The 24,066-nt window shown below is 43.1% G+C and overlaps 1 protein-coding gene across 3 annotated transcripts in view; it reads right to left on the bottom strand.

Moving 5' to 3' along the window:
- Positions 1–24,066, bottom strand: part of PPP2R5C (protein phosphatase 2 regulatory subunit B'gamma) — a 176,799-nt gene that overhangs the window by 11,403 nt on the left and 141,330 nt on the right. For all 3 annotated transcript variants that reach the window (XM_054027226.1, XM_054027227.1, XM_054027228.1), the window contains 5 exons: positions 17,276–17,446; positions 8,817–8,944; positions 6,368–6,469; positions 2,853–2,925; positions 97–213 (listed from right to left, as the gene is read on the bottom strand). In XM_054027226.1, coding sequence (XP_053883201.1) covers positions 97–213; positions 2,853–2,925; positions 6,368–6,469; positions 8,817–8,944; positions 17,276–17,446 — 591 coding nt within the window. The remainder of the gene's footprint in view (positions 1–96; positions 214–2,852; positions 2,926–6,367; positions 6,470–8,816; positions 8,945–17,275; positions 17,447–24,066) is intronic.

The following is a 24,066-nucleotide window of genomic DNA, read 5'->3' as shown; positions in this document are numbered from 1 at the left end:
AAAGGTAACTGCTCTCTTTAGTTTGACTGGTTACTATTTACAGATTTGTAAATTAAGTTTGTAGAAAACAAGTTTAATTTTTTCATATGGTTTTACCTGACACGCCTCCTCTTTCACTGTCTTTTTCAGCATCTGTAAATCTTCAATTAAAGGCCCATCTGTTTCCATTGCAACAGGACTGTTCAGCACACTGGTGTCACTATATGTTGGGTACTAATAAAATGCAAATTGTTAAAATAGAATCATTGTTAGCAATGTTAACTGGCTATTAAGAGTAAATCAGAGCATTTCATTGACAAGACTTTTAATTTTAGACTAGCTTCTGTATAATTTATTTTAATTCATCAAGAATTAAATTAATTATGCTCCCAGAACTGAAGTATAATGGAAAAATAAAAACTGAGTCTCCATTACTTTGGTTCTGGCAGAAATATAATATTTAAATATACAATTAAAGTAAAAGGAGCAAAATTATACCAGGAACATGTATGACTCGGAGTTTTAAAGATGGAAGAATAAAATTCTAAATTGCCAATGCTCAATCTCTATTCTGCTAAATATTTAATATAAATTGTATTAGAGACACTATCAAACGTTTTCTGATCGATATAACAGAAATATGTACTGGTTTTGGTTGCAGGAGCAAGTTTGTATTTGTAAAGAGAAAACCCAATAGTCAAAAAGACCACGTTTTCCTATAATATGGTTTCACAATACAATGCAAAGTGTAAGTACTTCTCTTTTAGAAATATAAAACAGGAACATACAGTACCTTTGCTGAATAAAAAAGACCTGTCAAATTAAACTTTACAGAACCTAAACTAACAGAGCACTAGTTTGCAGAGATCCTGACAATTACAATTTTTATCTTCGATCAAATGATCTATTAGTACTGTTAAGACCAACAAAGAAAAAATTGCTGTGTGTCACATACATATAGACCATTTAAAAACCCATTAAGATTTTTCCACAATTATTTTAGTAACTGAATGTAATGGTAACTTAATAGACGTATCTGATTTCACACACAATACAAAGCAGAAAAATGAAGAAAATTAAGTACAAAAAGTTAATTATTTTAAGTCACTATAATTCAAATACCTTACACTTTTTTATTTTTACATAAGGTGCAGAATTAGAAATACCTTTCAACAATAAGTATAAATTAAAAAATTAGGAATATAAAAACAAATACTAGAAGGCAGATAACTAGATATAAATTCTGAAAGAAATTTTGGTCATCTGTCAAAAAAAGCACGAAGAGCATGCACAGATATGCTGTATATAGATTCTTCATGTGGCTGAGGGCTTAAGTGTCAAAATTAATTTGTGTTTTTAAATTTAACTTGCTGGTTATATTAATTTTGTCAAACAAACAAACTATGTAAAGTATTGTATACATAGGTTATGCTAATCAGTTTTAGAAAACGTACAGAGTTACACAGAATGATTTTTGAACAATAGAAAAAGGTTCACATTTGTACAATTACATTATTTTACTATATCAGTCTGAATAAGTCACAGTAGTTTTTTTAGCAAGGCACAACTGTTTATCATTTGCGAGAATAAGTATGAACATATTTTGAACAAGCATGCACTCTTCATTCAACACTTTTGTAACAGTGCCTTTTTAGTAAGGTTAAAATTACTGGCAAAGATTAATCAAATTTGTCTAATGGCACTAATCAAAAAGTAGACTCAAAAATGTAACTGTTTATCTAAACAGAGTACGTTTGTTGCACAAAGTTTTAAATTTCTCTGCTTTCACATACATGGTTCTTTATAAAGTTACAATGCACTTAAGCTCTCACTCAGCTGACCTACTGATAAACTGTCCAATTTTAATTACTAAATATTTTCTATGACCACTTTAGAAAGGATTTCCCCGGAACCCCCCAGAAAAGTCAATGAGAGAAAATATTTCTAAAATGTCTTTTGGTTAGAAAAAGATAGCTGCATTCTTTACTATTCATTAAACTGATACCAAGATCACACCAGTGCAGCCATTGGATCGCCCCAACAGTTGTACTCAGAGAGGAACCTTTTGGGTTGATAAGAACTTTATAGGTAAAGGTTTCCTTTTTTGCCAATAGCAAACCTTGACATGAATGAAATCCAGAAATTTGAAACTTAAAGGAACAAATAGCAGCACAGGAACACCAAAAGCAATAGAACAAGAATAAATCAGAATAGCTTGTTCACTCTAAAATGTTTTTGTTCTTTCAGAAAAACCTGCCCTTGTAGCTGGCTATAGAAACTACATCTGCTTAAGAACAAGGTGGTTTTCCTTTTAGCTAGGAGCTGGTTTTGATGTGCATGTTCACCCACAAACAGTCCATTACACAATCCAGACGCCAGGTGGATACAACAGACAGGGACATGCACCATTGCTTTAATTCACTGGGCACGGCAGAGTAAAACAATCTGACAGGTCACAAGTCCCAGCTAGACCTAAGTTCTACTTTTAGTAGAAAACACTCCAATTCCCAACATCCCTCTTCTAATTTAGGCTTTTGTTTACATTGAGGTTTTTCAAGAGAAACCAATATTATAATCTCTGTTTATGCAATTCTGAACAATCACTTTTCAGATCACAATTCTATAGATATGTCTTATAAAGGAAGAAAGGAAAAGGTACTTCAGACCAGTCTTGTCTGAAAACCCTTGTTTGCAAAATAAGTACTTGCACAAGAGAAAGGTTACAAATTTTAAAAGCATTTTTATTGCAGATTTTTCATATACAATATTAGTGAAACGGTTTTATTTCCAGGATCAGTCATATCTGTTACCCTACTGATATTTAACAAAACCCTAGAATTTTTAACATGAATACGTTAATCTTTTCTAAATACCTGGGGATTTGATTTGGCTAGATTTTCTATTTTAACCCATGCTTCTTCTCTTTCCTTCGATTTTAGCTTCTCTCTGCAAAAAGAAAATTTAAAAACAGAGGTTACAGAAACTTGGTGAATTTATAAGTCACAACTCACATACTATCCTTTAACACAATAGTGACTAATTGGTTATTTCATCTGTTTAGATGCATCTTCTACCAATTTTTGATGGACAGTTTGCCCATATACATATCTAAACCATACCACACCGCTAGTTGTGATTTCAGGGCAACATTAAAACAAAAGAGTGACAATCGTCTCAAGAAAATAAGGACACTTCATTACAATAAGCTGACATTCTCAACTTGTGCACAATATGTTGCTAAAAAATACATGATTACAGCAAAAAAAATCTTCTGCATTTAGACTGGTGTATAGTCTGAAATACTTTTGGATTCTACCTTTATAATTAACAATAAAGGACATTGTTTATTTCCACTGTTCTGATTGCAGTTTATTTAAATTTAAGTAAAATAATGACATCGATAAAAAACTATTTTGAAATTGAATAATACTTCAATTCAATTGAAGCATTATTGAATAATTGAGGAGGGATAGCTCAGTGGTTTGAGCATTGGCCTGCTAAACCCAGGGTTGTGAGTTCAATCCTTGAGGGGGCCACTTAGGGATCTGGGGCAAAATCAGTACTTGGTCCTGCTAGTGAAGGCAGGGGGCTGGACTCAATGACCTTTCAAGGTCCCTTCCAGTTCTAGGAGATAGGATATCTCCATTAATTAATTTATTCATTAATGGTGAAATACTTGAGGAAAACAAATCAAGGGAAAGGGTCTAGTTATTGTCTAAATTTGTTTGAGAGATGTACATTCAAAGGTGATTTGCAAAGTGTGTGGGGAGGGGAATGAGCTTGTGCCCTTATGGCTTCCTTGTGGAGTAAAAAAGGCCAAAATGACCATTGAAAAGAAAGGGATTTTTTTTTTCAGCTTCTCTTCCACCTCAGAAAAATTAGGATTAAGCCTTATTCCTCTTTTTAGCTGACTAACTCCTTGGCCAGAGAACTGATGTGAAATCAATGGCAACACTTCAATTGACTTTAGTGGGGCCAGGGTTTCAACACGCAGTGGGAGCTCTCTCAGCATTCAGATGGTAAAGTAGGAGTTCTAAATATTTAAGCGTGTGTCCTCTCACGTGGTTGTGTTAAATCAACACCTCCCTCTTCAAATGAATTTTAATTCCTGAGCAAAAATCACTCCTTCAGTTGCTCAGGATTCAGTTTCTTGTCTGGACTCTGCCACACTCAAGGAAAAAAAAAAGAATCAAGACTTTATTTTCTAATATAAAAAATAAGTAGAATTGTTTTTACTAGAAAAATAGTACACCAAAAACTCAAGTCCTATTTCTTTTTTGCTTCTTTCTATGATGTATACATTTTTTTCATCCTTTTGCCAAAATACTTTTAAAATTTGTCTCATACTACATATTCTAGCTCACTTTCACTTAAATTTACAGGAATAACCTATATACCAGCATAAGTACCTATACCCTAGTATAACTGAGGCTACACTAGTTCGGGGTGGAGGGAAGGGATTGCATTGATTTCAAACAAATATAGTTAAAGCAGAACAAAACTATGTGTTGCTAAGCTCTTAAGGACTGCTACAGGAAGAAATCATGATATTTCATCACTTTGAAACTAAAAACATGATTCTAACCAAGATCTGCTCAAACCCCCAAATAGTCCTATGCTGAAACAGAACCACCAATAGTTTTCATTTCTATAGTTCCTTTAATCAGGATCTGAAACACTTTACAAGCAATTATTTATGCCTCAAACCACCCCTGTGAACATGCTTAGACTTATTATACCTATGGGGAAGAAGAAGCACAGAGAAATTATGTGACTCAAAGACCATACAAGTCAGTTGCACATTTGGGAATTGTCATAACTAGAAAGGGAAGGGTACAACCCTCCTATATACAATACTATAAAATCCCTCCTGGCCAGAGGCACCAAAATCCTTTTACCTATAAAGGGTTAAGAAGCTCATGTAACCTGGCTGACACCTGACCCAAAGGACCAATAAGGGGACAAGATACTTTCAAATCTTGTGGGTGGGGGAGGCTTTTGTTTTTGTGCTCTTTGTTTTGGTGGATGTTCGCTCTTGGGACTAAGAGGGACCGGGCATCAACCCATGTTCTCCAAATCTTTCTGAACAAGTCTCTCATATTTCAATTTGTAAGTAATAGCCAGGCAAGAAGTATTAATTTCTCTTTGTTTTCTCAACTTGTGACTGTTCCTTTGCTAGAGGGTTTATCTCTGTTTGCTGTAACTTTGAACCCAAGGCTAGAGGGGGTTCCTCTGGGCTCTTTAAATCTGATTACCCTGTAAAGTTATTTTCCATCCTGATTTTACAGAGAGGTTTTACCTTTTCTTTTTAATAAATCCTTCTTTTAAGAACCTGACTGATTTTTCCATTGTCCAAAGACCCAGGGGTTGGGTCTTTGATCACTTTGTAACCAATTGGTTAGGATATTATTCTCAAGCCTTCCCAGGAAAAGGGGTGTAGGAGTTTGGGGGGATTATTCTCAGCCTGCCCGGGAAAGGTGGGGTAGGGACTTGGGAGATATCTGGGGAAAGGCAGAGCTCCAAGTGGCTCTCCCTAAATGTTTGTTTAACTCACTTGGTGGTGGCAGCATACCTTTTAACCTAAGCTGGTAGAAATAAGCTTAGGGGGTCTTTTATGCGGGTCCCCACATCTGTATCCTATAGTTCAGAGTGGGGAGGGAACCCTGACAGGAATAAAAACCAGAAAAGTTCAAGCTTCCAATCCCCATCTCTGTTCTGACCGTACTATACTTCTTTCCTATTTATCAACAATTTATTAAATAAGTTCCCAGTACTGCTCAGTCTATCAAATAAAGAAATCTCTTGCTTTTTCCTTTTAAATTTGTATCTAGGTTAAAGATGAAATTAAGCAAAATTAAATAGTTCACTTTACAGATGGTTGTGAGGAATATGCTACAACATAGCATTAATACAAACATATCGCATTCATCATTGCATTTATGACAAAATACAATAATGCCCTGTACATACATGCACACACACTACAAAACAATGCTGGAGGATTCTGAAAAGTATTGGGGTGGGGATGTGGGGGACGTATGGCAAATAATGCATTTAAAATAAAAGCAGGATGTAAATTAGTTATTCTCTTCTGTTGGACTTTGAGACTGGTGGTGTCACAACAATGATTTTGCAGAAAGATGGCTGCCAGCAGCAGTATTAGGTTTGAACTATTATTTTAAACACTTCATTTTAGAATACATTTCACAGTTCATGCATGCTGAGAAGCAAAAGAATCTCACCATGTGAATTTTCAGATTTTTGTGCTGAATAAAACGGGCACAACTTTTTTTTTTTTTTAAAGCGAGAGTAACTTTTCAAAGAAAACAATGAAAATTCTCTGAACACGTTATTGTAGAATAAGCTGAAATGTTAATATGAAACTTACTTCAGTTTTTCTGCTTTAAATTGTTGTGTGCAGTCGTCAAACAATTTTTGGTTCATCTCCATGAAGAGTTTCAGAGCATTGTATATCAAGCCATGTATTGTCCTAGAAGTAAAACTTCGGGTTGAAACTCACAGTACTTTAAAAACTTTGCTCTGCTCAACAGTAGCCAATAATTTACAAAACTAGAAAATTACATTATTTTGGAATACATAAAGACAAAACTAGTTAATGGAAGTTTCTTTTTAGCTACAGTATGGCTAATACAAATTCTAAATCATTAAATGTTCTTCATATACAGTTTACTTACTCTACAGCAGTATTTGCCACTTGTTAATGAAAAATGTTCTTCGGCAGTTCTAATTCTCCTTTATATAATATTGCTTTAGAAATTTAAAAGTTGATATAACTAATCAAAATAGAATTATTAGAAAAAATTAAAACTAATATAGACCTCAGCAGGTGATACATTTATACGGTCAACTGACTGAAATTCTGTAAATATTTCTATACTGATATAGAGGAGTCTCCATAATGTAAAATTTATTCTGAAAGCATAATCATAGCTATACACATATGGTAGAAATATATAAAATACTGAATCACAATAATAATAGGGGTCTTTAAAGCTAGTATTAAACTACTCCTAGGGGAATTCTGCACCACTGTGCAATGCAGAATTTCGCAGAATTCCCTGTTCTGCCCCCGCAGAATTGGGGCTGCAGAGCTGCTGGCTGCAACTAGGGGTCGCTGGACTCTGCAGAGCCCAGCTTGCAGTGAGTGGCGCGCCCAGCCTGGCTGGCTAGAGGCTTCATGCTCTACTTGATCCTCATTCTCCAGGCAAAGGGCAAGGAAGGGGAGGGCTGCACCACACAACGTCCCCTGGCAGGACAGTAAAGAAGCAGGGGGGAGTAAAGGCTCTAGGGGTGCTGGTGGCTGAGCTCTGGTGGGAGGGGGGTGCTGGTGTCTGGGCCGGGGGGTGACCTGCAGCTGGGTTCGGGCGGGCGGGGGGGGGGGGGGGGAGAACAGGTATTTTTAAATAAATTACCAAAAATAATTGAAACTGGAGTGATTATATTGTGTTATTTTGACAAATAAAATATGCAGAATTTTAAAATGCAGAATTCCCTCGGGAGTATATAAGCAAACAGATTAGAAACAGCATGAAAAACAACAACAAATCTTCACCTGCATTATACAGCGCACACTGCCAGGGAAGTAAAAGTTTACTCTACAGAAGTAATCTATTATAAATTACTGATCACCAGATCAGAAAAGAAATCAGTTACATCGTTAATTTGCATTATTCATGCTGGTTGCACAGTGAGCATGGGGGTGTAAAGGATTTCACGACTTCACTCAGGCTCAGGACAGAATGAATGGATGGCCATAAAAAGTGAAAAAAACAACTGAAAGTAACCTATATTTACTATTCACCACACAAATCTTTTTTTAGGATTACAGTTTTTCTTTTAAAAGTAATCCAGATAATATTTTTAAAATCAATATATCAATGGATTACCTGTATCCAGTTATTGCACACACCTCCCTCAGTATACACTGAAGTTAGTGGGAGATTCATCAGGCATTACTGTAGGCCAACCAATCAGTAGTCCTCACTCCATAGCAATGAGCTATGGAACAACCACACCACCCGCTCTTGCACACTAGCTCAAACAAAACTGTTTTGCAGCTGGAGTAGCTGCAGGATGGAGCTGACTAGGAGTACTTTCATGCTTGAGTATTACACTATTGTGTGGATGGAAAGGGAAAAACAAAGGCGATATGTAGACAGAGAAAGAAAACAGGAGACAAATGCTGAGAAAAGGAAGAAAAAAGAAAGAATAAGATGATTTTAATATGGATATAGTCAAATGATTATTAATGGAAAAATATGGGTCAACAAAGTTTAGACGTCAACCATCAAAATTTGTCTTTAGTAACCACTAAACTACTATGCAATACACATTTAAGTTACGCTCTATAAATAATCCAAAATAAAATATGGTGTAGGAGAAAAGCTGCACTAAAACATTTTTACAGGAAAGAGTCCACCCTCTAAAATGCATTTCCTGGGCCCTCTGATAGGTGTTCTGACATTTGCCCTCACTCATCTCCTTTCATCTTGTTAAGGTCTTGGTAGAAATATTGTGAATACGCATGATGCATCTGATGAAGTGGGCTGTAGCCCACGAAAGCTTATGCTCAAATAAATTTGTTAGTCTCTACGGTGCCACAAGTACTCCTGTTCTTTTTGCAGATACAGACTAACACGGCTGCTACTCTGAAACCATGATTATACTGTAGCTACAACAGGTAATTCACAAACACAAGGCATTTTAACCCTAATTGTTTGAAACTAAAGTTCAGTACTGTTAGATAAGTAACATTAACATTTAGAAAGTCCTTTAAACATATTAACCAATATATTATTTGTACAAGAGTCTCTTACTTGTTCCAATGTGTCTTTGAATTTCGGTACAATGATGGAAACATGATGGGCAAAATCTTTGCTGCATTGTCACTGATTAAACTCATAATGTACTCATTATTCCAGTAGTATAGTGCTCGTTCTGCCACCTGAAAGACATGAAGGTAAGCACACTACTTTATCCATCTTCCAGTTAGCATTTTCATACCATAAAGTTTGCTAAACAGAACTGAAATTAGGAAATAAAATGGCTTGGAGAGAATTGATGATACCAAATATTAAGTACCAAAATATTTTAAAATTACCATCAAGAAATTCAAAGTTATGGTTTACTTTTTAATCTGGGTCAGAACTGTGTATTTTACAAACATATGGCTACAAATCATTCTTAAGAAATGTGTGTCCTGTGCCCTCCATTTTATCTATGATGCAGCACATTCACAATTTAAATAGAATCCCTTGTGATCTGTTGGGGTCATGTAGGCAGTGACACTCTCCTTGCATTTAAAAAAAGGTTCTCAGTCAAGAAAGTCTGTGCCAATTTGGTACTTCTACAGTAGCACTGCAGCACAGCTAAAAAACTTAAGAACTGCTGTGATCCAAGGATCTCTTGATGCCAACTTGCAGAAGGCACAGAGGTACATAGGAATACAAGGATCCCATGTGTTCACTAAAGAATATCATGTACGGTCTCTAATGAAAGCTTGTGTCATACTAGTAATCAATCATTGTGAAATGTGTACACAGAACACACATGAAGAGTTATGTATATATTCTAAAAATAATGTTCTCTAAGAGTTAAGACAGGTCACTCAAGAACAGTGTATCTGGAGACAAACTTCTACAGGCAGGGAGTGGGAGACACTTGTCTCCGTGGTGGATCACTATGTATTGTATGTCATATGGTAGAAATGTATTAGCATTCTAAGTCAAATGTTAACGAAGAGCTGGCAGAGATTTGAGAAGGAAATTAACAGAAGGAAATAAACAGCAGGTAAACATCAAAGATATGTTCTTATGGATTTGGGGGAGCAGAGAGGCACCCTGGAATCCTTCACCAAGGAAGGAAACTGACAGTGGGATTTGCTTAATGAAAAAGGGTTCTCAGCCACGCTTGGCTGAAAATGCTGGGAAGAACTTTGGTTGAGATAAATTTCTCTAGTCAGAAGAAAAAACGGTTGCTAATCTTTCTGTAACTGCTGTTCTTCAAGATGTGTTGCTCATGTCCATTCCACGTTAGTTGTGCACATGTCATGTGCACAGTTGCCAGAGATTTCTTTCTCGGTGGTATCCATAGGGCAGGCTCTAGCACCCTCTGGTGCAGCACATTCATGCGCTATTATAAGGGGCAAGGCCGGCCCCGCACCCTCTCAATTCCTTCTTGCCAGAGAACTCTGATAGAGTGGCAGGAGGCTGGGTCGTGGAATAGACATCTCAAAAAACAACAGTTATGGAAAGGTTAGTTACTGGTCTTTTCTTCTTCAAGTGCTTGCTCATGTCCATTCCATGTTAGGTGACTCAAGTGGTAACCAAGGAGGTGGGCTCAGAGTACATGGACATGCGGATTGCAGCACTGCTCTTCTGAACTTGGCATTGTCTCTTGCCTGCTGTGGGATGGCGTAGTGGGAAGAGAAGGTATGCAATGACGACCATGTCACAGCCCTGCAGATGTCTCAGATTGGGACCTGGGCCAGAAATGCCACTGATGAAGCTTGAGCTCTGGTCGAATGGGTGGTCAAGATGGCAGGAGGTGGTATGCCCGCCCGCTCGTAGCATGTATGAATAAAGGAGGTAATCCAGGATGAGATTCTCTGGGCTGAAACCGGTAGGCCATTCATACTGTCCGCTATTGCCAAGAAGAGCTGTGTGAATTTACTGAATGGCTTGCTCCTCTCAATGTAGAAGGCAAGGAGACTTCTAGCGCCGCTCCCTGCATTCCTCTGTGGTTTCGGGAAGAAAACTGGCAGGAAAATAGCCTGGTTACTATGAAGCTGCAAGACCACCTTTGGAAGGAGCTGGGTGGGGGCGCAGTTGAACCTTGTTCTTAAATAACATTGCATACAGTGTTTCTGAGATAAGGGCCCTAATTTCTGAGACCCTCCTGGCTGAGGTAATTGCTACAAGGAAGGCAACCTTCCAGAGAAATACGACAGAGGGCATGATGCTAGCAGCTCGAAAGGAGGGCCAATGAGTCTGGATAGGACCAGGTTAAGACCCACAGTAGAATCGATTCACAAATTTGATGGTAAAGTCTCTCTACCTCTTTAAGGAAGTGAATGGACATCTCATGCGAGAAGACCGACCTACCGTCCACCAAAGTGTGGAAGACTGAAATTGCCACTAGGTGTACCTTGATAGATGTGAGCGCCAGACCCTGTTGCTTAAGATGGAGCAAGTATTCCAGCACAGCTGGAGGGATGACTGAGTTGGCGAGAGACCTCGTTGAGAAGACCACACCAAGAAACGCTTCCATTTGGCTAGGTAAGTAGTTCTAGTGGACAGTACCTAGCAAGATCAAGCGAACTTGCTCTGAACAGGCCTATTCCTCCGGGTTCAACCATGGAGCATCCACGTGGTCAGGTGAAGGGCCCTCAGGTTTGGGTGGAGTAAACCGCTGTGGTCTTGTGAGATCAGATCGAGGTGGGGTGGGAGCAACAGCGGCGGTGCTACTGACAGGTCCAGCAGCATGCTGAACCAATGTTGTCGCAGCCACACAGGAGCTATAAGGACAACCCTTGCCTTTTCTTGCTTGACTTTCAGAAGGACCTTGTGTACTAGAAGTGGAGGAAACACATAGAATAGGACCTCTGTCCATAGAAGCAGGAAGGCATCTGAGAACCTGGGCTGTGATCAGTTATGAGAAAAACTGCTGACATTTTTTGTTCTGCCTGGTTGCAAACAGGTCTACCTGGGGAGACCTCCACCTCTGGAAGATGGATCTCATCACCTCTGGGTGAAGGGACCATTCATGATGACAGGAAAAAGATCTGCTGACGTGATCTGCGAGGGTATTCCAGGCTCCTGGAAGATGGCAAGACTTGAGGTGAATTGAGTGTTTCATACAGAAGTCCTACAGATCAATGGCCTCCTCGCACAGGGTAAAGAATCATGCTCCTCCCTCTCTGTTGATGTAAAACATGGCTGCCATATTGTCCATAAGCACTCGCACAACTTTGTCCGTGATCTGGGGAAGGAACACTTGGCAAGCTAAGCGGACCTCTCTGAGCTCTCTGACATTTATACGTAAGGAGAGCTCTTCCAGGAACCACAGGCCCTGAGTCAAGCTTCCCAACCTAGATCGGATGCATCTGAAATGAAAGATACTGAAGGCTAGGGGGAGGGGTTTGTAAGAAGGAAAGGCCTGCAGCCACCGATCGGGGATCCTTCACCAGTCAAGGGAGACGAGGACTGGGGCGGGAACTGTAAGCACTGGGCCAACCAAGCATGCAGTGGTCTGAGGTGTGGCCTTGTGTGCCGTACCATGTAAGTGCACACAGCCATGTGTCCCAAAAGTTTGAGGGAAAATGGGGCTGTCGTTATGGGGTGGGCCTTAACCTTGGATATCAGAACCGATATTGTCTGGAATCGAGCTTCTGGAAGGAAGGCTCTGGCCTGGGTCGAGTCTAGTACTGCTTTGATAAACTCTATTCTCTGGATGGGAATGAGAGTCGACTTTTGCTGGTTTAAAAGCAGGCCCAGTGCACTGAAGGTGGCTTGGACCAGGCTGATGCTGTTCTTCAGTTGAGCCTCTGAACGGCAGTTGATCAGCCAGTTGTCGGGGTACAGGTTAACTCTGACACCTTGCCTTCTGAAGAAGGCCACTACCACCACCATTCTGTGAAAACCTGAGAGGCTGCTGACAGACCACAGGGGAGGACAGTGAATTGGTAATCGGTTTGATTTACGATAAATCTGAGGAACCTTCTGCGGCCTTGGAAGATGGAAATGTGGAAATAGGCATATTTCAAGTTGAGAGCAGCATACCATTCAAGTTGGATCCAATGAGGGAATAATGGAGGCCAGGGAGACCATGCAGAACTTCAGTTTCTTGAGATAACTGTTGCGGCAATGCAGGTCCAGGATGGGTTGAAGACCCCCTTTGGCCTTCAGGATTAGGAAATATTAGGAGTAAAACCCCTTCCCTCTCAAGTTCTGATGCACCTTTTCCACAGCCCCTACTTGCAGGAGGGATTGGACCTCTTGTGCTAGAGGTTGCTTGTGAGAAGGGTCCCTAAAGAGGGATGGGGATCGGGGGTGGTGGAAGAAAACTGAAGGGTGTAATCTTCCTCCACTGTACTCAGCATGCAGTGGCCTCAGGTGATGAGGGATCATGCCAGGCTGAAGTGGTAAAGTCGGTCTGAAAACGAAAGGGGGGCAGAATCCGATGCGGGAACTGATATAATGCTCTCAGGCGTGCCTTCAAAAGTTCTGTTTGGGGCCTCTTGGATATCTGTGTGACCCTGGTAGGAGGTTGAGGTAGAGTAGGCAGTTGTCTATGCTTGTAACTCCTGCGCCGTTTCTTGAACAGGTCCTGTAAAGGCAGTGGAGCCAAGAATTGGGCCAGTTGCTGGGGCTAAGGACTGAGGCCAGGAGCATCACCTCATGACCACTGAGCAAGTCATTGTTCTGGCTTTGTGCCAGCTGCACCTAGAGCTGCTTGGAGTGAGGCCCTGGCTATGGTTTTCCCTTTCTCTCTCAGGGTGGAAAACTCTTGCCTGGAGTCCTGAGGCAGTGAATCTTTAAACTTTGCCGTAGAGTCCCAAATATTGTAATCATACCTCCCCAGCAAGGCTTGTTGGTTGGAAATATGAAGCTGTAACCCACCCGTTGAATAAATTTTTCTACCAAATAGGTCTAGTTTCTCTAAGTCCTCTTCCTTGGGGGAGTGGGGGGTAGGGAGAGGGAGGAGTAGCACCTTGCCTGTCCCTCTCATTGGCCACTGTGACCACAATGGACCCAGGAAGAGGGTGAGAGTACAAGCATTCGTACCCCTTGGCAGGCACACAGTACTTCTTCTCTGCCCTCTTTGAAGTGGGAGGGAAAGAAGATGGTGTCTGCCATAAATACCTGACAAGACCCATATCAGCCTTGTTGAGGGGTAGGGCAACCTTTGATGGGGCCTTTTTAGAAGCTCCTGGTGGACTCTAAAGTCATTCTGTGGCACCGCGCCACTTGGTCCCGAGATGACTTCAACTGGGGAGGAGGAGGAAGAGGCCTGAACCTCTTCTTCTTTGGCCTCGATTATGTCCCCCTGCCCTAAGTCTTTCATGTCAGTATTGGGCTTGGAACCACATCTGGATCAGGTGCCAGATGTGTGGTGGAGGAGCCCTCCTCTCAGACACTACCAAATAGGAACGGCTGGACGGTGGTCCTGGTACCAGGGGAAAGCCTCACATTTGCCCGAATGGCCACTAGACCTGTGTAAACCACTGTCCTCTGGGCCAGGTCCCTGTGGGGGAGCACGCACCAAGATCTGGCGGGATGTAGGATGGGTGGGGACAGCAGCTCTTAGGCTGAGCGTAGGGTTTCACCTCCAACTCAGAGTCCTTCTGAGGAGGCCAATGGAGTGGGGGAGGGGCGATACCCCGTCACTTCTGCCAGTTGGTGACGAGAGTCCAGGGATCAATGCCAGATCAGGGAAGTCCTCATCAACGACATGAGGGCCGATTTGGCTCTGGTTGGTACCGAAGGCCCTGGAGCTGGGTATGAGCTCCGGGCCCCATGCTCCATTCTGCTTCACACACTCATTGGGAGCCAGTGGTTGACCCATCGGGATTGGCAGTACTGGGAGTGTCAATAGGTCCCTTCCTGCCACAGCAAAGGCCTCTGGAGTGGAAGGCATTGCTATCCCGCTAGCACCACAATGACTTCCAGGTGTCAGCGGGTGGTCCCGCACTGGACTCAAAAGCACCCGTGACATGAGCAAGCGCTCGAAGAACTGGTTAGTTAAATTTAATCTTCAGAAAGAGTGTTATAATTTGGTTTTACCTGTAACCATTTGTCTCCAATATGCTCACTCTATCACTTGAATCTCTGTTCTTTGATGATAAACTCATTCTTGTTTTCACTAAAGATATATCCAAGTGCTGTACGTCAAGTACGGTAATCCTGAGTTGAATTTTACAAGCTGGGACATACTATTCCTGTGAGTACATCAGATCTAAAAGCTTTGTGACTGTTTGGTGGCTCATGAGCTGACCACTCCAGAGGGACACTTGGAGGACTTGGGGGTTGGTGTTTGTCTATTGCTAACCTCTACAAAAAAAAGCAAGGCCTGAAACTACTAGGGCCATTCATTTTGTAAATACTCGCGGAGCCAAGGAGAGGCCAAAGTGTAGCACCGCGAATTGGAAGCGACGCTGGCCCACCATAAAACCAAGGAATTTTCTGTGTCCTTGGAAGATGGAAATATGAAAGTAAGCGACTTTCAAGTCGAGAGCGGCGTACCAGTCTCCCGGATCCAGGGAGGGGATGACAGAGGCCAGAGAAGCCATGTGAAACTTCAACTTCTTGAGATATTTGTTGAGTCGCCGCAAGTCCAGAATGGGTCTTAGGCCCACTTTTGCCTTTGGGATTAGGAAATAGGAGTAGAATCCTTTCCCCTTCATTTCCCGAGGGATCTCCTCCACTGCCCCCAGCTGCAGGAGGTTGTCTACCTCCTTAATGAGGAGTTTAACATGAGAAGCATCCCTAAAGAGGGAAGGGGTTAGGGGTGGTGGTGGCCAAGAATTGAAGGGTGTATCCCACCGATACAATTTCTAGCACCCAGCGATCCAAGGTAACCCGTGACCAGGCTGAACGGTAGGGACGAAGACAGTTGAGGAAAGGATGAGGCGGATCTGGGAAGTTGACTGGGGCATCGCTCTCGAGCACACCCTCAAAATGCATGCTTCTGGCCCCCATGATGTTTCACTGGGCCAGGTTGTGCAGATGAACAGGAGGAGGAAGGGTGGCGACGACTAAAACTCGTGTCCTTATTCCTTCTCCTTGCAGACCCCTGTCGAGACTGTCAAGGCCTTAGTGGCGGGGGCATCTGGATCTGTTTAGTCACCAACTGAGGCGTATGCTACCCCAGTAAGCCCGAGTGTCCTTCAATCTGTGGGGCTCACATCCATCTGTTCTGCGAAGAGTACAATCCCATCAAATGGTAAATCATGGACAGGCCTGCGGACTGAAGTCAGGAACAGCGCCTCATGGCCATCGCTGAGGCGACCACTCTGGCTGCTGAATTGGCCACATCCCATGCCATTTGGAGGGAACACCAAGCTGCAATAGTACCCTCCTCAACAAGAGCCCCGAATTTTTGGGCCGCATCCTGGGGCATGGAGTCCTTGAACTCATGGAGGGAGTCCCATAAATTGAAGTTATATCTCCCCAAAAGAGCCTGGTGGTTTGCGACTCTGAACTGGAGACTGGCCGTGGAATAAATTTTCCTTCCGAAAATGTCCAGTCTCTTGGCCTCCTTATTTTGGGTGGTGGAATAGATTGCCTTGCTTGTCTGTCTTGCTGGCCGCAGAAACTACCAATGACCTTGGGGGCAGGTGAGCGTACAAGTATTCAAACCCCTTGGCTGGGACAAAATACTTCTTTTCAACCCTCTTGGAGGTGGGTGTAATTGGGGATGGGGTTTGCCAGAGGGCTTTGGCGATCTTTAGAATCCCTTCGTGCACGTGCGGGGGTAGATGCAGCGAGCACAATAAACAAAGTGTCTGATTGCTCCGCCATCTCTTCCACCTCTAGGCCTAAGTTAGTGGCCACCCTTTGGAGCAGGGCTTGGTGCTCCTTAAAATTGTCCAGTGGGCTAATGCGAGAGGGCCCCACCATAACCTCATCTGTAGAGGAGGATAATGATAGGACCACTGAGGTAGGGCCCAGGGCATCATTCCCCGGGATAAAAGGGGGTCTTGGGGTGGGCACCTGCCCCTCCGCCCCAGCATCTGCTTGCACTTTGCACACTAAGCCCAGTGCCATCGGTGCCACCTGATGCTTGTTTGACGCGGTGACCGACGATTGGTGCAAAGGGGGCATCGGCATAACCAGCATGCCCCAGGCATTCCAGTAAGGCCATTGTGCTGGCCACTGGCCCTGCTGCCAGGACGGCATCACGGAGGTGGACGCAGCCTCAGAAGCTCAGTCGCGATGGTGCTGTCTCGGTGAGAGGCTGAACTCCCCTGCCACAACACCCCCAAGAGTCTAGACCATGATGTGGGTGGAAAGCTGAAGATCCTCAGCTTATTGTCATGAACAGGTACCTCTACTGCCCTGACAGAGAGGCACGGGGCAGGAAATTGGGTGCTCCCTATCACGGGCTCACTAAAGTTAGGCATCCAACTATGTGCTATTTTTTCAGAATTTTTAACATACTAAAATCAGTTATTTTAAAGAAGTTTAGTACATATATATCTAAAACTATCAATTCACTAACAATGTAAAAATCCCAAACTGAAGATCTGGTTTTATGAGTTCCTTGAAGTACAGACCTGGAAGTGTGGACTGGACACACATTTGGCTAGCTGTCTGAAAAGAGGCTCCATAACCTTTACAAATTCAGATGGTTCAATGACATCTAAAATTTCCTCTAGTTCATTTAAAAACATGACTTCTTTTGGACTGTGAGTCTTTGGCCAGTATTTGAGCAGTGCCATCACCACCTGTAAAAAGAAAATTTGCAGGAAAAAGTTAATGCACAATTTTCATAGCAACATTTTAAATATTTGACTTCCATGTTTACAATGACAATTCCTGCAAAAAAGTACTTTTGTTACTGTATTAATGAAGTATAAGAAGTCTGGTTATTTATCAGTTATATACAGTAACTGGAGTTCTTTGAGATGTTTGATACCTATGTATATTCCACTCAAGATGCGCACATGTGCCATGTGCCTGAGACCAGAAGTTTTTTCGCTAGCAGTGTCTGTTTGTCCACAGCTACACCCTTGTCCTCCTCATGCTCCAAACTGAGGATTTAACGGGCCTCTCTACTTCCTTCGCTACTGCAAATAAGCTTAGGATAACAATCCAAAACAGAGGGGAGGGACGGCAGGGACCGCACACCTTGAACTCCAGTTACTGTACAAACACTTTCTTCTTTGTGTGATGGTCTTTATATGTATTCCACTTGAGGTGACTCACAAGAAGGGTGTGAGGACCCTGCTGTACTACAGATTGGAACTGCTCTGCTACGAAGGACGCATCTGCTGTAGAAGCTTGTACCAGGGTATGCACTGAGCCCCACATTGCCACTCTACAGATCTCCATAAGAGGGACATCTCAAAGTGCAGTGGAACCCAGGGCAGAGGGAGGGACTAAGATCCCCTACAGCCTTACCAGAAAGGCTAGAGGGAAGATCCCAAACACAAGGGGACAGAAGGACCATCAGGTCTGGACCAGGGTTGCCGACTTGGTGTGAGGTCTTGGGACTACTTGGTAAAAACTCTGGCTTACCCTGAAACGAGTGAGACTGAAGGTGACCCAGCCTGAGACCTGAGTCACATGGCAAAAGAGGAAGTTACTTGCATGTAAATGGAGGTTCTTTGAGATGGGTGGTCCCTTTCTATATACCACAGTGGCTTATGTACACGCACCATGCACCCAGAGTCAGAGAATTTCAAAGTAGTGTCTGGTCCATGCATGTGCCCTGGCTTGTCTCATGCCTCTGACCAAGGAAATAAAGGGAGAGGCAGACCGACCGACCACCACTTCAGTTCCTTCTCCAGTTCGAATCAGACAAGATTCAAAGCAGAGGGCAAGGAGGGCGGGTAGTGGAATACAGATAGGGACCACACATCTTGAAGAACCTCCAGTTACAAGTAAGTAACCTCCTCTTCTTCTTTGAGTAATGGCCCTATTGTATTCCACTGTGGGTGACTGACAAGCAGTAGGAGGAAGGCTCAAGAATGAGGACAGCAGGGCTGAACAGAGAACTGTCAATCCAAAGGGGGCATCAGCAGCTGAGTCCTGTACCGGGACTTGCAAACATGTGGATGGAGCGCCACATGGCTCCTGGAGGGGTATGTCCTGAAGAGACACTACATTTGTTGCTTAAGCTCTAGTGGAATGAGCTCGTATCTCTTTAGGGGGAGGGCGGTTCAAGAGCTGACAGTAGAATGCAACCAGATATCCATTTGGAAATTCTCTCGGTGAAGATGGCATGCCCCCTGATTCTATCTGCTAGAGTGACAAACAGTCTCTGGGACTTCCTGACTGGTTTTGATCTCTGGAGGTAAAAGGCCAAGGCTCGTCAAACATAGAGAGAGTGGAGTCTACATTTTTCTGCAGATGCGTGCAATATGGGGAAGAATAAAGGTTAGTGAATAAATTGGTTAAGGTGAAATTCCAAAACCACTTTAGGAATAAATTTGGGGCATAGGTGTTCCACAAAGATGGTTTCTTTACAGAGTGTTTGGAGGGTCTGCCATCACTGCTCTGAGTTCACTAACCCTCCTCGCTAATGTGATGGCTACAAGGAAGGCAACCTTCATGGAGAGGAGAAACATGGGGCAAGTAGCTAAAGGGGAGCCTGGTCAGTACCAAAAGAACAAGATTCATGTCCCCTTGGGGCACAATCTTTTGAGGAGTGGGAAAGTTCTTATCAGGCCTTTCCAGAGTCAACTGGCTAGCGAGTGTGTGAAAATAGAGTAGCCTTCAGTAGTGGATGGAATGCACTGATCACCTCTAAGCAGACTTGCAAGGAGCTGAGGGAGAGTCCTGATGTCTTCAAAAGATAAGATCTAGTCTAGAATGAGTGGAATATCCACAGCTTCTGGTAGAACGCCTCTTTGTTGCATCCAGGATGAGAGGCATTTCCATTTAGCTAGGTAACATTTCCTAGTCGAATCCTTTCTGCTATTGCAGATGATGCCTCACATGGCTGAAGAGCATGCATGTTCTAGGTATGATGGCTATCCAAATACCACGCCCTGAGGTGGAGTGGTTGTGGATTGGGGTGTTTGATCCTCCCGTTGCACTGGGTCAGGAGCTCAGGGAACTAGAACCGTCAGGGCCAGAAAGGGGTGATCAGGATGACTGTCACCCTGTTCTGCTGGAACTTGCGTAGCACTTATGGCAGAAGCGGCAGCGGAGGGAAGGCATAGTTGAACTGGTCTGACCAGGAAAGGAGAGCATCACCCTGGAAGTGGCAGCCTATGGCTCCTCTGGAGCAACACGTGATGCACTTGTTGGCCTGGGAAGTGAATAGATCTCGTTTGGGTTCCCCATCATGTGAAAATGTCATGCAGCACCATGTCATGAAGTTCCCACTTGTGGTCAATTGTAAAATGTTTGCTGAGGGAATCAGAGTGTATTCTGTGTCCCTGGAAGGTAGGCTGCAGATAGGGTCATCTGATTGCTGATGCACCAGTTCCAGAGATTGACTGCTTCTGCACACAGGGAGGCAGATCTTGCTCCCTTGCTTGCTGGTGTAAAAGACCATCCTAGCGTTGTCTGACATTATCACGATGTGGTGAAAGTGAAAGAATGGAAGAAAGGATTCGCACACCTTCCTTACTGCCCATAATTCCAGGACACTGATGTGAATTCTGTACTCTCAAGATGTCCAGGCTCCTTGTGCTGTGTGGTTGCCCATATAGGCTCCCCAACCTAGCAGGGAAACATCCATAATGATTGTCCTGGCCAGCGAAGAGGGGAGAAAGTCCCCACGCATATGTGATGAGGATTTGTCCACCACAGAAGGGAGGATGGTATCTTGGCAGGAACTATCAGTGTGAGATTCATGGAATGACAGCTTGAGGAGTGAACTGAATGTAGTCATACTTGAAGGTAGAGTCTTGCAAATGGAGTGATGTGCACAAAAGCCATGTGGCCAAGTAGGGACAGACATGTTTTGACTGTTACCAAAGGGTTGCTCGCTATGTGACCTATGATATCCTTCATGGTCTGAAAACTGTGAGCAAGTTCACCCCTGCGGTAATAGCGTTCAAGGTTGCCCCAAAGAAGTCCAAAGATTTCATGGGAGTAAAACCAGATTTTTGTAACGTTTACACTGACTCCCCATTGAGGAAAAGAGGTGGAGCATCATAGATATTGACGTATAGGCTTTTTGGAGAGATTGGGTGGTGAGGAACCAGTCGTCGAGGTATGGGAAAGTGAGGAGGCCATGACATCTGATGTGAGCTGCTACCACTGAAAATACCTTGATAAAGACAATGGGGGCGGTAGCTATTCTGAAGGATAGTACTGGAAATGGTCAGAGCCCACCATAAATCTGAGAAATTGTCTGTGGGCAGGAGCTGTGACCACATGCCATTTTTTCTAAAAATTATATTATTGCTGCCTACATGACTGTGAAATTTGAGTTGTGAATTAAGTGGTTGAGGTGGTGGAGGTCAAGGATTGGTTTCCACCCAACCTTCTTCTTGGATATGAGGAAGCAGGTCAAGTAAAACCTGTAACCTAATACTGTGGAGAAACACGCTCTATTGCTCCATGCTGCTATAAGGAGTTCACCTCCTGAGCGAGAATACTGTCATGAGAGTGGTCCCCGAAGGGGGTTGGGAAGGGAAGTTTTGGATGAGGTAGAGTAGCAAACTCAATCATATAGCCAGCACCCATGTGTCCATCGTTATCATGCTCCAGGTATTGAAAAAGAGTGCTAAGCGATCCCCGGAGCACTGGAGTCAGGAGGTGTTGGGCTCAGCAATTCACGGCTCTCAGGCTTGGATCAAAAATATTACTGGGTTGCGGGGTGGGATTGGGATGTTGAGACCAGTATGGAAGGAACATGGAAGCAGGACTTTTGAATCTTCTGCCTTTTATGAGCTGGTTTGTAGGGTCTCTGATGGTAGAAGCGTTGAGCTCTATACCTTGATGGGGTTGATTGGCAATGTAACTTCCTCTTAAGGGAAGGTGTGTATACATCCAGTGATCGAAGGGTAGCCCTAGAGTCCTTCAGGATGTATAGGGACTCATCTGTGTACTGATTGAAGAGCTGAGATTCATTGAAGGGGAGGTCCTCAATGGTATTCTGGGCCTCCCTGGAGAATGCTGAGGCACAGAGCCAGGACTCCCTTTGCATAAGAATGATGGTAGCCATGGCTCTGAGGTTGCCTTGACTGCAGATTAGAGGGTGATTCTGGCTATTAACTTTCCTTCCTTTATTAGAGCTTGGAAATGAGAATGATCCTGCTGTAGGAGGCTGTTGGCAAAGTCCTCAAACTTAGCATAGTTCAGGAAATCATATTTAGCCAATAGCGCTTGATAGTTGGCTATCGTGAACCGAAAATTGGAGGACAAGAAAACCTTCCTCCCCAGTAGATTTACATGTTTATCCTCCTTGCCTGCAGGAGTAGATCTGGGGTGTTGTTGCCTGAACCCTTCTAAAGTGGCCTGAACCACCACCGAAATGGGAGCTGGGTGAGAGAATAAGAATTCTGAACCCTTAGCCAGGACATCTCTCCGTCCTTTTTTGGGTAGGAGTGCAGGTGGAAAGGGTGTACCACATTGTTCTAGCCAGCTCCAATATGGCCTTATTTACAGGGAAGGCTATTCTTATAGGTCTAGAGGTGTGGAGGATGTCAAAGAGCTTGTGCTGGAGTCCCCTGTAGCCTAATCTAACCGTAAAAGATACTTAAAACTACTAAATCTATAAAAGTTATTAAAAACTATGAATTATTTAATTAATATTGTTTTTCAGAACGACGTCAAAGCTGAGGATACTAAAGGTTTCAACCTGGACCATGCAGCTGTGAGAAGGAGACCTGAAGAGGTGGTTGGTTCACCCCACCCTTTATCGCCGTAATCGAAGGCACAAGGCAAGCAAGAGCACATGTGCGGACCAACAGACACTACTTTCAAATTCTCCGACTCTGGGCGTATGATGCAAACGTGTAACCCACAGTGGAAAACAACAGGGACCATCGCTCAAGGAAGAAGGGCACCACCAGCAGACCAGGGTCAGCAGGACTAAAGAGAAAAAACCCTGCAACACTGCACCTAGCCCCAAGGTGGCATAGCAGTTGGCAAGTCATTTTGCCACATGAGGGGGAGGGAGAGGACGAGGGGGTCCTGACAGGTTGGGGTGAGACTACGGACTCGTTGAACAATCAATCGGGAATCTCCTAAAACTGCACTCTTATGGATTGATACTCTTGGTGGGAGGACGGACAGATATTACACATGGAGGGGGTATGAGCTTTCCTGGGGCAAAACAAGCAAGCGTCATGGTCATTGCCTACCAGGAAGACCCGGGAGCAGACCATGCAGATCTTGAATTCTGAGGTCTTGGTCATACTAGGCATCCCATACAGTGGTGAGAGGGCACCTCAGGCCCCTGGACCCTAAAACTAACTCTAAACTATCAAACTTATCTAAGAACAGGTAAAACTATTTACACTAGACAAAGAATGCTAGATAAAGCAGTGGACACTGAAGGGTTAGGGTTCAGACTATGGGTGGTAGAAAGATACTGGACTAGCAGTCGTTCCACACATCCCCTAATAACCCTGTTCAGAGCACAAGGAGTACAAAGGTGCAGGCGTGGTCCGACAGACACTGCTAGTGAAAAATCTTCTGGTCTCAGGCACATAAACCATATGAACACGTTGAGTGGACTACACATAGAGACCATCACTTGAAGAAGAACCGAAGGAGTCTTGTCCCAAACAGTCAGTGATCAGGCATGTTGCTGTATCATGGAAATTACTATTCCCAGACTAACACGTGTTACTCAGCTGTGAAGGTTAAAAAGTGCTACTCCAAACATGAACAGTTACAGACATTTAAAAGAATAGTGTGAAAGTCATCATCAAAGGGTAAAGTAAGTAATTCTGATGCCAAACAATCATTAATACACTCATAAGCTGGAAATTTCTGTCTGTGCAATACTAACATAACTGGCTCCAATCTTTGCTTTTTTGTTGCTTTCATACCTAGGACCTGATCCTGAAAACCCTTACTCATGGGATTCCAAGATGAGGCCTCTAAATTGTAAGATGTTATTTTTGGATGAAAGACATAAGAAGTTCACAGGTGACTGCTGTGACTATACATGTGACTTTTCAATGCCAAAACTGATAAAACTATATTATTATCACCGCCATCTCATATCTTCCTTTCATCATACTCAAAGGTTTAGGCAGGCCATAAAACATGTAAGATAAAACCATAAATTTGGAAAACGCTGGGTTTTTTGGGGAAGATTATACACAAAGACTGAATTTTTAATACTTATAGAATTGTTGTCACAATTATATCAGCTCTTGTAACAGTTACAGGCACCTTCTAAAACTTAAAAAGAGTCTCAAAGAACAGGAAC

The sequence above is a fragment of the Malaclemys terrapin genome, chromosome 4 (genome assembly GCF_027887155.1).
Source record: "Malaclemys terrapin pileata isolate rMalTer1 chromosome 4, rMalTer1.hap1, whole genome shotgun sequence".
NCBI classification, from domain to species: Eukaryota; Metazoa; Chordata; order Testudines; family Emydidae; genus Malaclemys; species Malaclemys terrapin.
The sequence above is the reverse complement of the archived record's forward strand: the minus strand, read 5'-3'. Positions and strand labels throughout refer to the sequence as shown.